General features: G+C 36.0%; 1 protein-coding gene across 6 annotated transcripts in view; it reads right to left on the reverse strand.

Moving 5' to 3' along the window:
* AASDHPPT (aminoadipate-semialdehyde dehydrogenase-phosphopantetheinyl transferase) overlaps positions 1 to 22,102 on the reverse strand; it is a 31,454-nt gene that overhangs the window by 8,295 nt on the left and 1,057 nt on the right. For 5 of the 6 annotated variants that reach the window (XM_036391428.1, XM_036391448.1, XM_036391410.1 and 2 more), the window contains exons 2-5: positions 21,701 to 21,926; positions 8,682 to 8,803; positions 7,807 to 7,968; positions 1,052 to 1,129 (exon numbers count right to left, since the gene is read on the reverse strand). In XM_036391428.1, coding sequence (XP_036247321.1) covers positions 1,052 to 1,129; positions 7,807 to 7,968; positions 8,682 to 8,803; positions 21,701 to 21,911 — 573 coding nt within the window. In that variant the 5' untranslated portion in view covers positions 21,912 to 21,926. The remainder of the gene's footprint in view (positions 1 to 1,051; positions 1,130 to 7,806; positions 7,969 to 8,681; positions 8,804 to 21,700; positions 21,927 to 22,102) is intronic. The other variant, XM_036391420.1, reaches the window with a different exon arrangement.

Consider the following 22,102-nt stretch of genomic DNA (forward strand, 5'->3'; position numbering starts at 1 on the left):
TTGGGTAATTAACTTAAGTATGTCCTGCCAAAAAAAATGCACATAATTTCTTAAAAAATATTTGTCCACCGATTCATCACATTAAATCCTCAACGGTAGTTTAACACCTCTTCTTCTCTATCTAACCAATACTAGTTAAAAGGTCTGCATCCCTTTGCTATCCATGAACATAGACTTTGTTCCCATGATAGATAGTATTCGTTAACACTTCCATGCTTTTATCCATTCCTATACTAATTTTCTTTTTTCTTTCTAGTTCCTGGTAGAATCTTTGTATCTAAATAACAGAAAACAACTAACCAATTTCCTTGTGAGCAACTAGAACAACAGAGAAAATCTGGCAATTTGTCACACTCTCATTTGCTGACTGTCTGGCTGTTTTGGCTACAACTTGCCAATCTGCCTGTCCCTTAAATTTGACTTTTATTGCTATTTTCAGGACTGAGGTCTTTTTTAAATTACACTGAAAATAATGAAAAGCTTTTAAGTAGCTTTTCTCTTTCTCTCTACAGAGACACCACATGGAATAAAGACTAACACTGCTGTTCTTCCCATCTGTTGGTTGTTGCTGCTTGTCTCAAGGGTTATCTTGTCATAATGGTGTTTGAGTGATGGATCTGCTCTGGGATACACACACTGACAGTCCCCCACTATAATCAACTTGGTGAGGTGTCACCAAGTTTAGCAGTCCAGATTGGTTCACTGTTTCCATTTCCCTCTGTGAAAACCATCTTTCCCACGTGAGTACTAGCAGGCTGTGACAAAAATCACTTAATCTTCTCTTGAATGAACACATTAAATACATGCATTACAGACTTGACATTAATCTGTTGCTATCCTCTGAAACTATTTCTCCTTCACAGACCTTTCCTGAAATAGGCACAACAGAACTAGAGGAAACACTTCAGTAACACTGCTTGGTTCTGGTTAATACTATGCCTAAGATAAGCCTTCTTCTTGGCCCTGTATATGAGATGACACACTTTTAGCTACAGCCTAAGTTTATATTCAAGTGATCACCAAGAGATGGAACTACTTCACAATTCCTTACATCAGAATCCTTCTGTGCAAATCCCTCCTGTTTCCCAAGTGCCACTGCAACATGATGATTGTCATCCAAGCGGGTTTCCTAGTAAAGATGAAGAATGGCAATGTAAATGCATTTTCTTTACTCTGTTTCCAGAGTACAGACTATATAAGTGTTTAGAGTATGGTTCAGAACAATAGCACAAGATCATTTAAAATACTTTAAAATAATGACATTCAAAAAGCAATAGTACTTTTTAGCAGTTTTCCTAGAGTTCAATGATGCAGACACATTAAATGTTCACAGGGCTGAGGACAGATTACTATAGGTTACCACCATCTTATCCATTTGTAAATATTTATATTCAAGTTTGTGACCTAAGCATTCCTTTACCAGTCCCTTCTAAGTCCCAAACCATATAACCCATCTTAGTTATCCTTTTCCAGGGAGATGAACTGTGAACCTCAAGAAGGTATTCTGAAAAACAGTGATGTCAGTGTAAACTTAAACCAATGACTCTTTCCCTCTTGGCTTCAGACAGCATGTAAGAGCACAACTTTGAATTCCTGACATAGTCTGTGTACTGCTATGTGTAAATACTAATCAACAATTTTTAGATGTATAACTATATATTTAGTAATGTAGTGTTTTATCTATTTAATAGTTTGGTTTGAAAGTGTTTTCTTCTAGAAAGACTAAAAATTTATCCTAAACAATTTCAGGAAAAAGAACCCCAAAGACATTTACTGTTTCTGAATAATGCTTATTCTATAGCCAAGCCATAATTCCATTGACTTTAAAAAATATATATATCTAAGGGGACAAAATAAAATTTTCCCTGCTTATTTATTCAAAAGTTTTCATGCAATTTCTGCACATTTTCTAAACTAGAAATTAAGAATAACAAGAATTTTACCTAGGAAGGTGACAGATTTTGATATTGCCATTAATCTGAAAATTAGAAAGTCATTGGGATATTCTCCTGGGACTTAAGACTGAATCTCCAATTTTGGCTTCCTTGGGAAATATTTTAAATATTTCTGCGCTATATTATAATATAAAGAAAGCACCATGATTTTCTCCTATTTCCTCTGACAGGTTGTTGCTTGCCTTATTTTTCTCCCCTTTTAATCTAAGCAAAATGTCTTTTAGAAGAATGGTGTCAGTGGGCATCAGGCTTTTCTACAGTTCATCTACTATGCAGAATTTTCAAAGGCTTCAGTTGCCAGGATACCATTCCTGTGATTCCAAAACAGCCCTGTGCATATATATATACATATATATATATATATATAAAAACATATATATGTATATTGAAAAAAGCCCAGCTGCTTAGCACAAACCTACTCAGCCCAGCCCAGCCAAGGCAGCAGCTGCTCCACTCATGTGTAGCACCAGGACAACTGTAAAGTTGGTGGACGGGTCTGGCAAACACAGTGCCTTGGCTGAGAGGTGCTGGTGAGGAAATAGAACTGTGCTTTTACTTTGATCTCTTCAGCACCAAAACTGTGCCCATTTGACAGCTTTAGCAGTGAACTTTAGAAACCTCACCTACTTAAAAAAAACCCCCATCAAGCCTGTGCTGTCAGACCTTTCTGCAAAGTGCTAGTAAGAAAATGAATATTTCAATTCTGTCTAGATTAAGAAAAATATTTCATATAAGAAAAGCTAATAAATCTACAGAATAAGCAGTACTTTATATGACTGCAAGAGCTATTAATGTACTTCCTATGGGGTATTTTACTGGCTTTTCCACTCCTTTACTAGGATACAAAACTGAAAGTAAGTCAAGCATAAAGAATGCTATCTCAGAGGTAACACTTGTAGTCAGTGTGTACATTTCTGTAACTTCCTCAAAAATAAGAAAGACTCTGAATACTAGATACTTGATCAGGTGTTGCTAAACCATTTCTATAGTTCTGGGGTGGCAGTGTTTTGTGTTCTTCCAGATGGAAAAATTACTGTATCCTCTTTTTAATTGCTTCATTTTCCACCCTTCTTCATTTTTTTTGCACGTCCAAGAGGTCAAAGACAGATCAGAACAGAGGGCACAGTACAGCACATTCAGCAGTGGCTTACACCTGTAATCAGAAATCTGCAAACAGCTTTAAGCACAGAATTTTCTTTTTATCAGCTAAGAGGTCAACTTATATTACTTCTTGTTTGTTCAACTAAAAACATATTATAGATGCTATTTCACATATTGTTAGCAAAATAATGGTGTTTTCAGTTCAAAGCTGCCTTTAACAGGCAGTGATTGTTTAGATAGACCTTCCCTGCAGAGACCCTGCCCAATGAACAGTAAATGAAAAAGGTTCCATTTCATTTATTTCATGTATCCTCTGTGGTCACAAGAGAGTTTTCAGCATCTTACAATAAAACATAAACTATGCCCTTCATCTATCTTTGCTGTTTCAGAGCAATGTAAATCCAGATGAAATACAGAAAGGAACATCCTTCCTGGCCTTTACTAGTGGCCAGCAAAAACCTTAAGCAATGAATTAATGAAACATACTGAAACTATAAAAAACAGTGGATCAGCTTGTTTCCCTGGAGATATTGCTATACCAGCTTATAAAATTAGTATCTTAAATGGAAATAGATAATTAAAAAAAAGAGGACAATCCTATAGAATTCCTTCAGGGTAGAGAGATTGTTCTGTTAAGATTCCTCTCTATAAACCAGAAGTCATATAATGGACCAAAATTTGTTTTTGTCTGCACAGAACAAAAGTGTTACTAGAGCACACAGAGATTTACAATGATCTCATTTCAAAGACTTGGCAGAATGATGTGTCTGGAATTCAAATCATTATGAATTCACTCAACAACAGACAGCTTATGATGCATCTGTACCTTCCCAGCCAGTAGAACTGATTGATGAGTGAATCCAGTTGGATTAGCTAGTCTTAGAAATGAAAGTTTCTATTCTTATTTATTCCTGACAATGCAACAGGATTAACTTCTCTTACTGAGGGTGAAAGATGCCAACTGCAGTTGCACACCAGCAATTACTAAATATGTTTCAAATTGACCCAGGTAATCTCTCTTTGAAATTCATATTCTGGAAGTAATTTATTTGCATATAAACAAATCAAGCAAATATTTGTTGTGAAAAAATGCAAAATGTTATCTGTGCAACAGCAGTCCTGCCAGGTGATTCTTAATCCCAGAGCAAAGTTTAGGATAAATCATGTGCTTCCTGTATGAAATAATTGTATCCAAAGTTGAGGTACATACGAAAGTAAGTGTTATGTCTCATTTAAGATTCTTCTTTAACATCGATTCCAGTAAGTACTATCCAGTTATTCTTCCTGATCAATTGTACACAACTGGGACTAATAAGGAAAGGGTCACGAATATATTTAACATTTTGCAAATCACTAACTAGGAATTTATTTTTCATAATCTTATATAATGGCTTACATCGGAAGGGACCTCAAAGATCATCTCATTCCAACACCCCTGCCTTGGACAGGGATGCTTTCCACTAGACCACGTCGCTCAGGGCCCCATCCAATCTAGCCTTACACACTTCCAGGGATGGGACATCCATAAGTTCTCTGGGAAACCTTTTCCTGTGCCAATATATTTTTCCATATTTAAGATCTGCTACAAATTTGTCAATCTTATAAACTTGCATTGATCTCTTTAAATTATAGAACTTGTCATAGCTGTTTTCAATCAACTTCTTCTGTTTTTACTAGAATTAACTATTACTTCATTCTTGTCATAGTAGTAGGCAGCTCATACCACATAGCAGGGTACTATGAGAAGCTGGAGTCCTTGACTTTGTTTCCATGTGTTAACAGCACTACTCTCATCCTGAATTCAAAACACAGCACTACACCAGCTACTAAGAAGAAAATTAACTGTACCAGAGATAAAATTAGTACAATTTTCCAAGTTTATTTTCTTCAAAGGAAGTAAATGGAGCATACAGAATTACCCATAATAATCATCATCATCACCATCATCACAATGACTCCATCCTAAATCAACACCCTGACAAAATACTGTTATCACTCTCCACTGGGCTAGCTGTCCTTTGTTAAGCAATAGCTAAAGTCACCTTTATAAAATGAGGAAAGCATGTATTGTCTATATGAATAAAGCATATTTAACACGTATAGCAGACATATCTTAAATTGAAATTGATGCTTTTAAACAAAGCTTTTTTTCCTCCAACTCCTTCCAAAACAGCTGAAGGGAATCCACGTAGCAATCTCTAGAGTAATATACAAAACCAAGACCCTAAAGCTAAATCCTTCCATCAAGACCAAACAAGAAGAGCCTATTTCTGATCAACTGCCTTCCATTGAAGCCAAAAAATGCGGGGTGTGAAAGAGGGCAAAGATACTTCTAGCAAAACTAAGCCCTTGGTAAAAGGACCACACACAGTCAACTATTAACTACATAGTAGTTAATTTGGTATTTACAATGAAATAAGAGAAACCTTTCTGCACTGTTCACAGAAAATTCTATCTCCAATTTGAATTGGCTTTGCTCTGACTGTGAACAGTTACAGGGTGTCTAAATAGTGTCAACTTTGATTTGTTCTGATTCATTAGTATTTCTCTTGACCTTTTAGTCATGACAAGTATAAGGTGGAGGATCTTTCTTGGTCTTTATGAATTTAAAGTTATCTTTTTCATATTACATGGTACTTTCTGAAGGAGATTTCAGAATATTTTGTGTAACTTAAATGGATAAAATCCCCTTTATTTCTCCCTTCCATTTTTAGTAAATTAGCTTCTCTTTAAAGCGAAGCTTTAAAATCTTTCTCTTAAAAACGGAAATGATCAATCAAAAATATGTGATAACTGAATTTTAAAGAGTCTTGCTCTCTTTGATCATTTCCTTTCACTAAGATTTAGGCAGTTCTGGAATGTAGAAGTGAGGTCATTATATTTTTTTATTTGATAGAAAAAGCTCCCTACAGTAAAACTGGCACAACAGGGAACCTAAGGAAAAGACTGTATAGGTAATATGTAGTCTTATGACTACATATTACTGATACAAGTGTCAATTTCAGATTTCTCAAAATTAGTGTTTTCAACTAAAAGGTTATTTCAAAAGTGATGAGACAAAAAAAGACTGTTCTAAGTAAGAAAACGGACACAAAATTGAAAGAAAACTTGGGAAGAGACAAAAAAGTAAAGCTATGCTTAATTTTTGGCTCTCCAGAGCTTGGTAACTGAAAAGCATTTTATTTATTTAATTTTAATGAATGTTGATATTTAAATGAAATTATATCCCAAGTGAGCTTGTATTTAAAGGAAACTTGATATTAAGCCCTGTCTTTGAAATACAAGAATCTGCCTCATTATAATACTGTACTTTTGGGAAGCAGGTGGGCAAGCTTGGAAGTGGAGACATCCCTCAGACAAAAACTGCATGAATGTTCTAGCAGTAATTACTAAGTAGTAGGAAAAAATCCAAATAATTAGAAAGCATTTAAGTATTACAGGGAGCTATCTGCATCATCGTCTACAGGCTATTTCTGTCAATGAACCATAGGCACATTGAACTCCAAAATTAGGAGTTCCAGAATTCAGTGAAGACAGGCAGATGTTCCCTTGGCCATGGGACACTGCAGGAACACAGAAAGCATTCTGGTACAAGACCTACCACAGGCTTTCCCAATAACTTCCTTTGCCAGTGTAATTCCAAATAGTGAATTCCATGACATACTAATATTGTTATACTATATAGGAATTGAGTAAGGGGACTGATTTAGTATGCGTAGACTTGTAACACAAAACCAAAAACGGACAGGAGTGCTGAATGAAGGAATGAACTGTGAAGAAAAAACTTATATTCTGAAATTAAACATTACTAGAACATTCATTCTTTCAGACCACGTGCACAGGGTACATGTAGTTTGTATACTAAAGAAAATAAACATACAGCAGAAAGTAGTCATTCAGACAGCTCTATTGGAACAGCTGTCTCCAACAATATAGGTATTTTCAAAATGCAAATATGTATTTGAAACTGAATAATCTTACTGAAAAGTGCACTTGACAGTTTGTGCCATTTTTTGCTTTGTTTAAAGGGGCTGAATAAACATGCCTCTGGGGTGTAGAGATATGGGATTGTCATTTATTTTGTTTTTAAAGCTTGTTTTAGGTAATTAAATAATTTGAGAACATTATGAATCAGAATCATCTCAGCTGGAAAACACCTTCAATGCCAGCAAGCCCAACTGTTAACCCAGCACTGCCAGGTCCATCAGTAAACATGTCCCTATCCATTTTTTCCCTATGCATCCTTTAAGCTACCCGAGATGATACTGATAATTGATTACCAAATCTGAAAGGACAGATATTTTAGTGATAAGCCCCAGTAACTCTGAAGGAGGAAAACAAAAGCCTAAACTCTAAGACTCAGACTATTGAGACCAACAATTCTACATCTTCTGATGAAGAACTTTAGAATCTTAGACCTGTTCAAGAAATCAGGCTGGAATATATTTCTGTGAACTTCCTGCATAGGAATGTCCTTCCCAGAGTGCAGGAAGTATATTCCAGACACAGAAAAAAAGAAAAAGGCATTATGACTAATCCATCTATGGGGCGTCTTTGCAATCTTAAAAAAATCTTTAAAATGCTGCAGATTTATATTTTAAGTTTTGATTAATATAAGCTCAATGGGGCTCTACAGAGGAAAGAGGCAAAGCTGCAATTAAAAAAAAAAGCCAAACAAACATGCAACAAACATGCAATGCAATGATAAGGAGTTGAGACTGCTTATCACTAGTGAAAACATTTTCTTTACCTCAAATGTCCACTCCTCTTCTTCTTCTCCATCTAGAAACATCTTTGTCTCCTTAGACACCTTTCCTATTTCCAGTTGCAATGGAGACACATTAAATTCAATTCTTTGCAAGTTGAAGCCAATTCCAACTCCAATGGCCTTTAAGAAGCTTTCTTTTAAGGCCTAAAAGACAAAAATGTATTTTATTTATACTGGCTACAAGCTGTTTTTTTAAACTGCTATTTACTGCTCTATAAACATTACTTCTGAGCACACATTGCAGATAAAATAAATTTAAGACTTACACTACTGTAAATGTGAGGGTAGACTGATGAAATTATCAAGAGAAAAAGTTATCAGCATAGTTTATACCCAGCCTAACCTGCTGCATTAAAATAAATATGCAACTGAAATTATTCAGTGGCGCATAGAGATATAAATGCTTTATCTTGTTTTGGCTATGTGTTTAAAACTACTAATAAATCCCATTGGAAATGTCAGCTGTACCATGGTTCTCAAAGTTATTCTGATATTAAAATAATCACTGAAATATAAAGTCCACAAATGTCTTCACATGAAATGGTATCAGCACCAGGGGAGTTTAGACCGGATAATAGGAGAAACTTCTTCATCAAATGGCATTTCAAGCACTGGAACAAGCTGCCCAGGGAAGTGATTGAGTGACTCTGAAATTCTTTAAAATATGGGTAGAGGTGGTGCTTAGGGACATAGTTTAGTGGTGGATTTGATGATCTTAGATGTCTTTTCCAACCTAAACCATTCTATGACTGTACTCAAATACAAAAAGATTGCATTTTTACTATAATGAAAATAAAAAATTACATCAGAAAAGAATGTGAACATTTGCAGACATTAAATAGGAAAAGAAGCATTACCCAATGCCGATAAAACATATCCAGCTGCATCCATTCATTACTCATGGACTTGATTACCTCCCACTCTGTTTCAGTAAACTGTCGCTTCATTATGTGAAAGAAATTTGGAATTGAGCTACTACCTATAAATCAGACAGAGATATTTACAGAAATTTTAACAGAGTAGTAATAATAAGCAAATGAATTACCTCACATTATTGCTCTAGAAAAAACTCATGAGAAAAAAAAGATTATGAACCAACTCTGCTCCACAATTTGAATTTATACAGCCTCAAAGCAGTGAGCTGATGGTTGCACAGGATGTAGTATTTCCAGCATTCTCTAAAAGGCAAAGTATTCAACCAATGATAATTTTATATAAACGTAAAAAAATTATATTCAACTACAAAAGTAGGATATATAGTCTCTGGCACCTGACAGCTTGATCCAGTAACATTTTATAAAATAGCATGCTGTTTGTCAAAATTTATCAAGCTATTCTGCCTCCCACCCTCGGATGCTGAGATACAGAAGAAACACTTTTTTAAGCACTTGTAACAGCACCGTCTTCCGAATTTATCACACACATTAAGCTATTTGGATTGGATTTATTCTGGAAGAAAATGGGGATAGAGAGGTGCCCATAATAACAGTAAGAAATATACCAATGGAAAAAAAAATCCTCCAAAAAAAACTACCAAACCTTCAAATCCTTAGATTAAATTCAAGCTACCTCTAAAAATAATCATAGCTGAGTGGCACTGCAGCAGCTCTTTGGGGGCTACACCACTTTTCCCTACTAGTCTAAATTTGCCTTCTAGAAAACACTACAGTGGGTAGTTATATTGATCAATGGCATTTCTATAGTACATTGAAATCTGTGAACCTTGTTACAAGCTTGACTACCCATAGCCTGTGTTAATCAGTATCCCATGCAAGCATCCAAGTCCAACTGGACTTACAGGTGGCTAAAGAGACAATGACAGAAAACAATCTCTTTTCTCTAGTAGGGATAATAAAAGTCTGGGTAGAGACAATTCCACATATTGAGACAAGTTCTTTGATAGGTTACTCAATGTTCCTACTAAAAATATAACATTAGTCATATTTAATCCACAACATTTTCCCCCTCCCAATACCACACTACTCTGAAGAACTCACTCACTAAATAATTGCTTGAGATGCAGATTCTAACTAGTTGTGCCAGTAATTTTTTTGAGTTGACTGGGCAAGGAACTTTCCTTTTCTGTGCTTATGTTCCCCATCCTCAACCATGGGTAAAGGCATCAAGCCTTCTCTATAAAGTGGTTGTCTTCTACAGCTATCTAAGCAGTAAATTAAAACAGGTACTGGCAGTACAGGTACAGCAGTAATCACTGATCTGAACAAACCACTGTAACACTAAAGCAACACGTTCAGGTTTTCTCACAATTTCCAAACCATACTGCAAAGTCTGACATACACATTGCACAAGATGTGGCAGTGACATTTCAGAGATGCCCTCAATTGCATTTTAAAGCAAACACCTTAAGACAGAATTTTGTTGACAGTTGAAGCACGAAGCTATGAATGGAATGATCCAGAACAGTCTAAGGATAGGACTAACTTCCCTCTGGAGAAAATAAAGTAGAAGAAAAAAGCAACCACAATGTTAAGTATGCCTTGATGCATTACTGAGGCAAAATACTTACACAATCCAACTTCCCTGAAACAAAAGAAAAAAAATTGTTGAACTTGGAGAAGAGTATCTTTCACCTCTGTGTTTGTATGGCCCATTTTACAATCAAATAACTACATTAACACCTGCTCTAATCCACTTTTTTTCTCACCCTTCTCTCTTTTCTTGAATATTTAAGACAACAGTGGTGAGGTTCCAGCCTGTTCTTGTGATTCAAACTACAAAACACTCCAGAATGTCCTGGTGTACCTTTCCTCCCTTATTACTTTCAGAGAGCTCTCCTCCTTTCAATAACCCAGGACAACCAGAGAAAACCACCCAAGACTATTCACACTACACTACCTTCAGCATGCAGATGTATATAAAGGCTCCAGCTTTGTCAGTCCTGCCACTCCAGCTTTATCACATGTGGTGAATATACTTGATGCTTAAACCATTTACTACACCAAGTGCATATCAAACCCATATGCTACTGCTTTCTTCCTCATTGTTCACCCCTTTTCCTGTCCTAGGTTTCTTCAACTGTTCAGCTACCCTTCGCAACACTCAAGTTCAAAGTCACACAGCACTTTCCCCTCCATTTCCATCTGTCACATTCCTCCTTTGAGAAGCTTGGGCACCCCTTTGTCCTTAAGTGCACTTACTCCCTGTTTCCTAAGGCTGTACAGTTGCTTTGCTCTGAGGAGTGGATCAGAAGACTTAGGACTCCTATTCTCCACAAGCTGCCTGCAGTTCCACAGCCTGCCTAGTCCCTTCTCCATATGTGCTTCAGTATCAGAGAAAGACAGGTTGACAGAACTATGGGGAATATGTAGGTTGAAAAGGACCTTTGGAGACCACCTGGTCTAACTTCTGTTGAAAAACAGAGCCTTATGTTGGGTTACCCAGGGCTCTGTCAAGCAGAGTATTTCACCCCTTCTCTGGGGAACCTAGTCCAGTATTCTGCTGTTCTCATGGTGCAGACTTGTTCTACAGAGACAGAACTCTCCCTGAAGCAACCTGAGCCTGCTGCCTTTTGCCCTGTTCCTGTGCACCCTCATAAGGACAACTATGAACATCCTCTCTGCAGCTACATTTCAGGGAGGCTGTGATTAGGTTCCCCTCTTCAGAACTTTCACCTTTTCAGGTTCAACAAACAGAGCTCCATCAGCATTTCTACATCAGTCAAGTTCCCCAACCCTCTAACCACCTTGGTGGCCCTTTGCTAAATCCCCTTCAATTTTCCCATTGTCTCTCATGACATAGGAGATATGAAGGGGACAAAACTAGAAGCAGCAGAAAGATTATGTTTAAATGCTATGTTTTTTACTTTTAGTTTGATTTAAAAAAACAGCCTCAAGTTATGGCCAACTACTTGCCACAATTTATAAAAAACTTCATTTGAAAGAACTGGAACAAGTCCATATAGCAATTAAATTAATTATTTGGTTTTAAATTTGCATTTCTAAAGTAGCTCTCCCTTGTCAATTTGTTTCAGAAATAAACTGACTTCTTAAGTAAGTACTTCTTACTTGCCTGTGTCAGGAAATAGAGTTCTTCAAAATAACAAACTAACTCCTTTTAATGCTGAGCATTAATCATATTGCTGTCTCTGATTTTAAAATATATGCCTTGTTAATCAACTTTTAAGTACATCAGCTCCTTAAGAATATAAACTGAGTAATCTTTCAAAAATTGCATTCTAGTCATTATAAATAAACCCTAAACCCAAAGTTAAGTTTCTTCATTAAATTAAAAGCACACAACACCCTGAAAATTTCAGGAAGAGTGATGAGAGGAAATAGTGAGTGATACTGGAAAAAAGACTCCAATATTAAGCCTGTAAAGTAAACATGCTATATACAGGTAAGTGTGTGTGCGTTCCTATGTGTGCATATGTGTCTGCATTTTGGATTTTTTTGCATGAGCTATTTACATTAATACATAATGCCATTTTTTCCACTGCAATGACAACAATGAGTTTTTGTTGCAGTTTTTTAAAGACTAGACAAAAATATGCTTTGCATTTTCCCTGTAGAACAGAAATGCCACAGACCAGATATAAAAGACTGATTTTAAAAAGAGGCAGGAGTGAGAAATAAGAAAACAGACTGTATTCTCTAGTCCTGTTTGCAAATGCACTGTAGAAATAGCACATAAATACACTGTATTTTTCTGCCTGCTAAAGAATCCCAACACGCTACATTTGTAGGAAGATAAAGACAATCAGAATTAAGATCCATATAAACTCTGATGCTATTAATAGTGAAAATTACAATCTGTAAGGCTAATAAAGAAATTTTTTACATTTTTACAAACATCAGGTTAATCTTAAGTCAGCTTTGTTAATACAGTGTATACTTCACAAAGGCAGGGTACAAACTTGTATCAAAAATTATTAAAACCATACCATGCATTCTCAAAAACAATGAGAAGAGTAGATGACTGACCATCTTCACTTCAGGTTTTATGAGTTAACAGTCCTCAACTTGGTTTGGTCAGATCCAAACAAACTAGCTTATAAAGCTACTTCTGCCAGCTCATTGATCAACTAATCTCCTGAAAAACACAACAAACAAACAAAACCAAGCCCAAACAAACACCCAAAACAAAAATATGACAGAAATCCCAGAATGCAAACAGCCTCCTCACCAACTTGAACTGCATAAAAGAAAGAGGTCAGTGATTCAGAAGTAATATCTAATCAATATGATCAGTTCACTGTCAGATGGAAAACAGGTAGAGTGGCAGTGTGACACCTCATACATAGCAAAACAAACAACTGAAGCGTGAACAGCTCAATCTAAAATGTGAAACCTAAATGTGAACCTAAAATGTGAAACACAAGATAGCTATGAAGCTTCTAAACTAACCAACTGTATTGGATGGATGGTTCAAGTCCTGGATGCTTGGGCTGACAATCCTTTTGATGTAGGACCATATTTGATCACATTTTACCATCTCTAAAGGAAACCAAAGAAACCTGATACAGAGAAAACATTTCTGCTGCAACAGATGCCCAAGCCCTAATTGTTTATTAATACCAACTAACCCTTGTACAGACATTTAGAAACAACACAAGGCAAATAATTAGTGAGATAAATGAGTAACTTACAAGAACCAGATAGAACATTAACAATTTATGTTTTCTCAATCTACCAGCTCACACAGCTTTCGTGTGAATTGGAAATTGGATTTAGATTCTCTGACCTCCACACTTCCTGTTGGTATCCCACAATTCTCCCAATTATATGTATGTTAAACATCTATTCTCATCATGTTAACTTCCACGTGTTTTATCTTGGCATACCCCAGAGAAGCACTAACTCTAAAATGTCTGAAAATTTGACATTGCCTCCTTTGAATTACCCAACATCTTTCAGATTATAAAAATGTCAAGCTGGAAAATTCAGCCATAATGAGAGTGAAATAATTTGATAATGTTTGATATTTTCTCTGCAGATAGCATCATTAAGTCTCTGCAATATTAGAGAAACTGCTAAGGTTTCAATTGCATTAATGTGGTTGGGTCTAACAGCAGTGATGAAACTTTAAGCAAGCTGCCTTGACAGTCAATGTAAAACAAAAGGAAGTAGAGTCATAATGGCTTAGATAGCTCTAACTCTAAAACTGCTGGAAAAACAGCAGCTATGACTTGGTTAAAAAAAACTGAAATAAAATTAAAAGCTGTTAACAGCATATCACATAGCTGATCAATTTAAAGACAAGTAGCACACTGTCTGCAACAGATTCATGCTTTTTGTCATTTATTCTTAAAATTGAAAAAAAATAAATCCAGATCCTCTCAAATTTTGTTCAGACTCCAGAATATTTCTACATGTTCTTACCATGCCAAACATTCAGCTGGAATATACACTTGCTATTGAAGAGCTTGCAGACAAACTCACCCAGATGCAAGCTCATGGTTTTAGCTTACTTCTGAGTGGAGAAAATAAAATCATCTAAAATACAAAAGCTCTTAATCACTAAGATGACTCAGGGACCTCAAACTCTTTGAGAAAAATGCACATACAACTAAATAAGTGATAGCAAATAAGAAAATGAGCAGTAATAAAATAAGAAGTTTCCTAACTTGTGCTTGCCAACTCTTATACCTTTTACTTGCTTAAGCTCTTTACAAGAAGTTGCATGACCACAGCTAACAGAGCTCTAGGTAGCCATAATATTTCAGCAAAAACAAAAATTACCCCACAAAAAAGACATTTTGATCAGTTTCTCATTATGGAACATATATCAAACAGTTACAGCAATCACTGCATTGCCAGAATAGCAGGAACTCTACTTCCTTTCAACAGTTAGGAAGTTACAGTACATCACACTAAAACACAACCCCAAAAATATAAATAAACATAAAAATATATTTTCCTTTATAAAACAAGTCATGATGACACAACTACAGATGTAAACAGAAAGTCCAGATGGTGTCTGACCACCTTCAGCCTTACACTACCTAGTACTACCAAGCCACCAGATCTCTGAAAAGTTTTATTACATTTTATGATTTCCCTTTCACAGTTTATCAAGCAGAAAAAGTTAGGTATTTAGCAACAATGTAATTATAGGGAAAGTAGGCCCATCTTTAAGAAGCTAACACCACTGCAGAACCTTGGTTTGGACTGGAATCCAGTTGATATTTGGTATATAAAATACTATACTGTATAAAAGGGGTGGGGGGGTAGCAAATTCTCAGTACCTAAGTCATCTTCATCTTCCACATGAATTTCACTACATGATTCATACTTTCTAACACCTCCTTCATCTGACTAATGCAAATTTTTCCTGGGAAGCTCTGCGACCTTAGAAAGCAGAAGCTGATTCAAACTGAGCTGGTTTCCCTGAACGGGTCTGATGAGAATTGCTCTTTAATGGCAGAAGTCAGGACACTGCACAGAAGCTGTCCCAGAACATGAATTGCACAGCTGAATGCAGTAAAAATATCCCTTATTTTCAGACTTAGAACTTTCCCACTTCTGTCGGTACTCCATCTTTCCCTCCTTAATAATGAAGTCCTAAAAACTCCACACGATGACAGAAGTAGTATTAGTGTTTTAAATTTGGGAATCAATCTCTCCTACATAAGGACATTCTTTAAAAACAAATGAACAAAAATCCAAAAACCAAAACCTTATAAAGCCATTTGTTTGGCTTGCCAGCAGATGGAAGACTGTTTGTCCCACCTGACAGCTAAAATCCAGCACATTTTGCTTTGTTTGGTCTTCCCACAGAGAGGAGACAGCAGTCAGCTAGTCATTGGCATGTTGTCCCCCCACATCCTTCCCCTTAACATCACACAAATTAAATTTTGCCACTACAGGAGCTGTCTTTTATCCAGCCAAAATATACAAGGAAAGATGCAAGTGTAAGATAAATGTGCTGCAACGTGGCAAAAGCAGATGAAAAAGCAGAGGCCCACAGATGAAAAACTGATGAACTTCAATGGTCTATTCACCTGTATCAGCTGTATCTACTCTTGTAGATATCACCTCCAAGTGTTTGCTTTGCTTTTATTAAATTTCTTTTTACTAAGAAAGAAAAAGGAAGATATATAAGCTTAACACAAAACGCAACAAATCTGATGAACAAACCAGAAAACTGTGCAGGGCAAGTAATAACTTTTTAATACACTACAAAATTGCATTTTCTATCAAAATACAACACAGCACATAATAGCTATGAATACTTAGAATTCCCAGCACCAACCCAATAAATGGAAAGAAAATATCTACTTGTGGAACTAGCAAATGTCTCCCAATCTGAAACACTCCTGAAAACCTGACATAACATAAGCAACCTGTCATCTTTATTTAGGAAATATAAAAATATTTGCCTTGTTGAAAATAAGAATTTCTCTTAGAAAGGAATATATCAGGCAAATACAGCTGAGGCTATTTTTTCTTATATTTACTGAGAAGAGTTGTGAAATATTTAAGATAAGTTTCTAGCATTTCATAAGTCAGTATAAAAAAAATCTGCAAGTCTGTCTCTAAAAGGCTGTCTCACAACCTTGAAACCAGTAAGGGCTCCAAACTGTAATACCTGCACAGTCAATATCCAAATAAGCTTGTAACAACACAAAGCAAAGTCAGCTTCTATGTTGCAGTCTTGCAACAAATACATGTATCTGTAGAGCTGAAGCTATCGGAACTGGGCAGTGTTAGCAAGAAACTCCTCAAATGGCAATTTTTTAACACCTACATAGTAATTACATAACCTTAGTCCTTGGATCAGATTCTTCTGCTATACTTTCTTAATTTGGAAAGCCAAAGCTAACTGTCAAAGCCTGAGAAGCACTTTTAGTTTTGTTAAAAAAATCAGTTCTATTTAGCTGCTTATTGTGACTGTACAACTTAATTTCCCAAAATACCAATTTAGTAATAAATTGTGATTATTGTGCAGAATGAAAAAAACCACAACACCAAAACAATCTGACAAGCATTTTTATAGTTACTCTTTATTCCAACTCTTATTTTTAATAAAAGCTCCTAGTTTAGGATTTTTCTTTTCCTAATCACTAGTTTATTCCTCATTTTAAATAAATATTCTTCACAACTTAATTTTATAGTTTTGCATTTTGCCATCAGTTTATATTTTAATCCAAATTGTTTTACATTTTTCTGTTAAAGAAATAGTCATAAAGGATTAAGAGTGTTTTCTTTGGGAAATAAAGAAATTTTCCTTTAAAGAGGAGATTTAATCACAAGATCAACTCTCTTTCACAGTTTATCAAGCATTGGTGCTTTATCAATTACAGAATTGTGTGATTCCCAGTTAAAACTGTGTTAGAAGCGTGAATAAAGCACAGCAATGAAATTGTTACATATCATACATCCTTTAAGAATACATTTAAGATGGCTGTTTCTTCCCAGTTGCAAACAGAACAAGAACAAAGAAATGCCTCCCTGTTTACTCAGTGTAAGTGCATAACATCACTGTGATTCTTTAGCTCAGCAAGGATATCAGCTGTTTTAACATCCTTCACATCTAAAAATGATGTGCTTAGAGAAGTATTGATAAATTAGGACTTCTTTGATCTGTAAGAAGTAACATTTAAATCAAACCTTTCGTTAATTTCTTCATTCCAAGCAGTGCACCTACACACCTAAAGCTGTAACATTAGCTAACAATTTGGTGTTTATCTCTAGCAGTAAAAGATTAGATACTGATTGCTGCTATAAGATTTACTGAAATACAACAATAAAACCAGGAACAGTTAAAACTTTGTTTAAGGTAAATCACCTTAAGGACAAAAGCACTCTAAAGAACAATCTGATTTGGAATTTGTTTCTAGGTCAGGAAATTCTTATTGAAAAGCTGAAATGCAGCAATTAAAGAAGCATTGCAATTAAAAAAACTGAACATGGCTGCTAGATAAAAGACATGCCAAATATCTGAACTATGATGTAGGTGAGCCTAACTCAATTAGGCTTAGGAATACACCAAAATTAACAGCACAAAGTTTAAAACTCTCTGGAGACAGAGCTTTCCTCCACTAGCTAGACTGAAGTACAGTATTTAGCTTCTTCATGTGGGACTTAGATACATGTTTGACCTGTCTCTGATTTGAAGAACTCTACCATCTCTTGCATTCCCTCACCTCAATAATCTGATCATGAGAATAAAAAGAGAAAAATGAGACAAGTTTTTTTTTATATTTCCTTGCCTCAGAGAAAACCAGTTTCAAATAATTAGGTGTTTGCACACAATAGCCTACTTTCTTAAAAAAGCATTTATTTGAGTATTTTTAGATCAAATTAATTTTTCTGTGAAATTCACATGCAGATAATTTACCCTTTTGTGTCTTTTAACAAGCAAGCCTAGCATAAAATCAAAATATTAATGAGAAAAGCTAATTCTACTGCATGTCAAATATTTAATTCTGGAATAAAACTGATATTGGAGACATCTGGATCAAAGTAAATATAGTGGGATATGTAAGAAAGATTGCAGGCTGATTTTCAAAGATATGGAATGAACTGTTAATTTATTTGTCTTTGCAAATCCATCTAAGCTAAAAAATTGCATTAGTGAAAAGAAATTCACTTGCACAGCAGGAAAGCTCTTGAGCCTAAGATCTAAACTTTTTTCAAATGCTCAAGGCAATCTTTATTAAGCTGTAATTATTTCCTAAGTCTCTGAAAACATTGTGCTTTACAGAGCTTAAGTGACTGGTCAATCAACATCCCACACACCACTCAAACCAAGTTGACACTTGTTGCAGAATTTCTTTTCCATAAACGAAAAAATCAAACACAAGCTCAGTTTTTTCCACAGGAGTTAACAGTACTGTGAGAATCCTTCTCATTTCTTTTTTGAAAGGCTTAAAATAAACTCATACGCATTACCTTGCCAAATAATGTACACAGACACTTCTACAAACAAATTTACAGGACAGTGTGCATTGTTCCAAATGACTCAAGAGTTCATCTTAAACTGATCTAAAGAGAAGAAAAATAGCCATTGATCTCAGTAATTCTTCAAAAACAATTAAATTGAAAGACTTATTTAAATCTAAAATAACCTGCCAGAAAACCAAAAGGTAGCAACACACAATACCTGAAGAGGATATTTTCCTTTTCTACCATCACTACAGTATTTACTGCAATATCTGAATAGAGGAAAAAAGGTGATAAACCATTGCACACCTGTGAAACTTCTGTAGAACTGCTGCTTTTTGCAATGGTAAGAAAAGCTTCTAGTGTGGCCAGCCTTCACCTTTGAAGAAGGCTATGTCTTGCAGTAGTTTCATTTCTCAGATTTTAATAAGGAAGCACAAGTAATATGGAAAGAAGCAGCTTCTTATGAACAATAAGTAAAACAAAAATACATAGGATGGATTAAGAAGTGACAAAAAAAGTTTCTGTGCACCAGGATTCCTTGTTACATAGTAGCACACAAACAGCAGACTTCTCAAAACTTTCAGCTGCACGATATTCTTGTATAACTGCACTGCAGATTTTGCATGCTCACTGGTTGAACAATTAAGGAATATAAGAGCTAAAATACTACAGACCTCAATCAAGATTCTGTTGGATAACATCATAAAATGAAGAACTTTGTATTTAAACAAGTGTCGGAAGAAAACAAACAAACCTACTGAAATGTACTTTGTTCATAGGGAACTCTTTGTCCTTGTAGCTGTTCCAAGGAAAGAGATTTATAGTGGATGCACCTTCAGAAATAGAATGTACTTAGCAAGTGCAGGACAAGAGCACCACTCAGTGGAACTATCAGAGAAAATAATACTGGTAAAGTCAGTGCTACTTATTCATAGCCCAGCAACAAAAAAGAGCTGAAGGTGATTCTACTAAGACAAAAATCTTCCTCAGAATAATTTCAGGTGAGAAGATGGCCAGCTTTAAATTATAGTCTCTGTAATAAGAAGTTCTAACCTTAATATTACTTATTTACTGGCTCTCTTTTCAACATACAATTATTACATTTCCCTTAGCATCTTATTTCTTTTTCAAAAATAGAAATTATAATTACAAGAAGGAAGACATATGAGTCATCCTTCACTGTTCAGTTTTTGAAACCACCAGCATCTCCCAAAAACACTAAAGCCTGTCTGTATCAGATCTCAAAGTATTACTTAGTCTTTAGACTTCAGAAATAAAGTTTAAAACCCTTCATAAAACTTGTCAGCTCGACATTGACCACATGCCTTTAAAATGCCAGCTACATTTACCCCTGCATAAAATACCAGCAGAGGATGTAAGATATCCCTACTTCCACATATAAATTCTTTTATTTTTCTGTATAAATTTGAATTTTGCAGTTCCCAAGAAAAGCTTCAAATACAAGTGCTTGAATCTTTTGATTTTCACTATTTACCTGCTGAAACTAGAAACTTTTTGGAATGAAGAATTAAAATTAGCAAGTCCTGTGGTAAGGCCAGTGGCAGCCCAACCAGAGTGTTTCCAAGGATACTGGGTCCAGGTGTTACCTTTGCCATGGCAGCCTATGGACTGCTGTGTTTTAGGTCTATGCCTAACTCAGTGTTGATACCACACCGGTATCAGCAGTGTTTGCACAGCATCAAGGCCTTCTCTGTCACTCTGCTCCCCCAGTGAAGAGGCTGAGCATGTGCAAGATGCTGTGAGGAGACACAGCTGGGACATCACCTTGTTTGCTTTGCCTGAGAGAGCTATGACAGAAGCACCAGCTTCAAGCTTAATCTGGTTATTTGGGCCCTGTGTTACTGCAGTCCTGTCAGGTGTGGCCCTGTACCAAAGCAGCCTTACCCACTGGACACAGCTCCTGTCACCAAACACACAACAGCTCTGGTGGAGGACTCTCCAAAGGCTGTCCTGTGGCCTCACCTGCTGACCACTGTGTTCAGAGTGAGGGTCTACAGCAGGTGTGAGTCACAGGAATGAACTTCAGATTGCAGCAAAGCTTCTGTGAACCCTAGCTGAATGTGACAGTGCAAAACTATACACTTGTAGCTATCATTAAAAAGGTGTAAAGTGATCAGACAGAAAGTTATCCAGTCAGGGTTTACCTGAACCTCTCCCTTACAATACCACATATTTTGCAGCATAAAATGCTGGGCAACTCCAAAAAATTAGAAGAAAGATCCTCTAAGAACACAACTACTACTGCCATATCTGGCTAAATGTTTAAGGAAGATTCTAAAAAAAAAAAAAAGAATTCCAGTGAATCAGAAATCCCAGTATGTTTCTCCTTTAACCCATGACTATGCATTGATGAATATCTGCAAGCTAAATCACCTCCATAAAACTGTATTTAAGAATACACTTTGCTACAATCCTAATTTGGATCCTGAAGTTCACTAACCTATACAGTCATTTCATACTAATAAATAGGCCAATAGCTAAAGTTTGTAAAGTCTAGTCTTTTCCCAAGACCACCTCACATGTTCCCTCCTCATGATCCCTTCTCACTGAGGATTACTGCACATTCACAGCTAATCTGTGTTGCTGACACACAAAATGTCCATACATATGGGAAAACTGAGTAACAGAGTCTATGAAGTTCTCATGGGGATGGATCCCATTGTCCCTGTTTGGAAAGATGTTCTTCCTTCTGCCTCACACACAGCAAATCCATAATTAAAGTATCTGCAGATGCTGCCCATATGATAGAAGGATTCATGATCTTATTTTCCCAGAGTTCTGCTTCTATAAAAGAGAAATATATCTGTATCTGTCCTACAATGCTCCCCAAAATAAACAACGAGGAGTGCATTTAACAGCATTAGAAATCCCAAATACACAAAACATTCACACACTCTCTGCTAATTACACTACATTTCTAGGACACAGATTGGTTCTTTGGGAAACATGAAAATGTTCAGTATTCAAACACTACAGAATCTGCTTCAGTCACCATAATGAATTACCTGGTAAATCAGTCTTCATAATATCAATGCCAACTTGAAGCTCAGGCTCAGCTGCAAGGACTGCATAATCCCCTTGATGAGAGACATTGAAGTTGTAATTTGAGTTGATACCAACTAAGTTACTGGCCAGGAAGGGTTTTCCTTTTGGTGTTCTTTGCAAGTGGACTTCATTCCAAGGTATGCACAGCTCCTCTGCAATTAATTTCCGCATCAGCAGGCGACCAGCCTGTGAAATAAAATGGAAGTAATTCATACAGAACTATTGTGCTACGTGGTTGCTAAAAAATCACCCACCTAAAAAATGTTGGTTTATTACTGTTGATCTCAATTAAAATTTCTCCCTTTTATAAAACCTGTGTCAAGTAAGTTTAAGCAGAAGAGTCCATCAGAGCATCAAACACA

Source organism: Molothrus ater, chromosome 2 (assembly GCF_012460135.2).
Source record: "Molothrus ater isolate BHLD 08-10-18 breed brown headed cowbird chromosome 2, BPBGC_Mater_1.1, whole genome shotgun sequence".
Classification (NCBI taxonomy): domain Eukaryota; kingdom Metazoa; phylum Chordata; class Aves; order Passeriformes; family Icteridae; genus Molothrus; species Molothrus ater.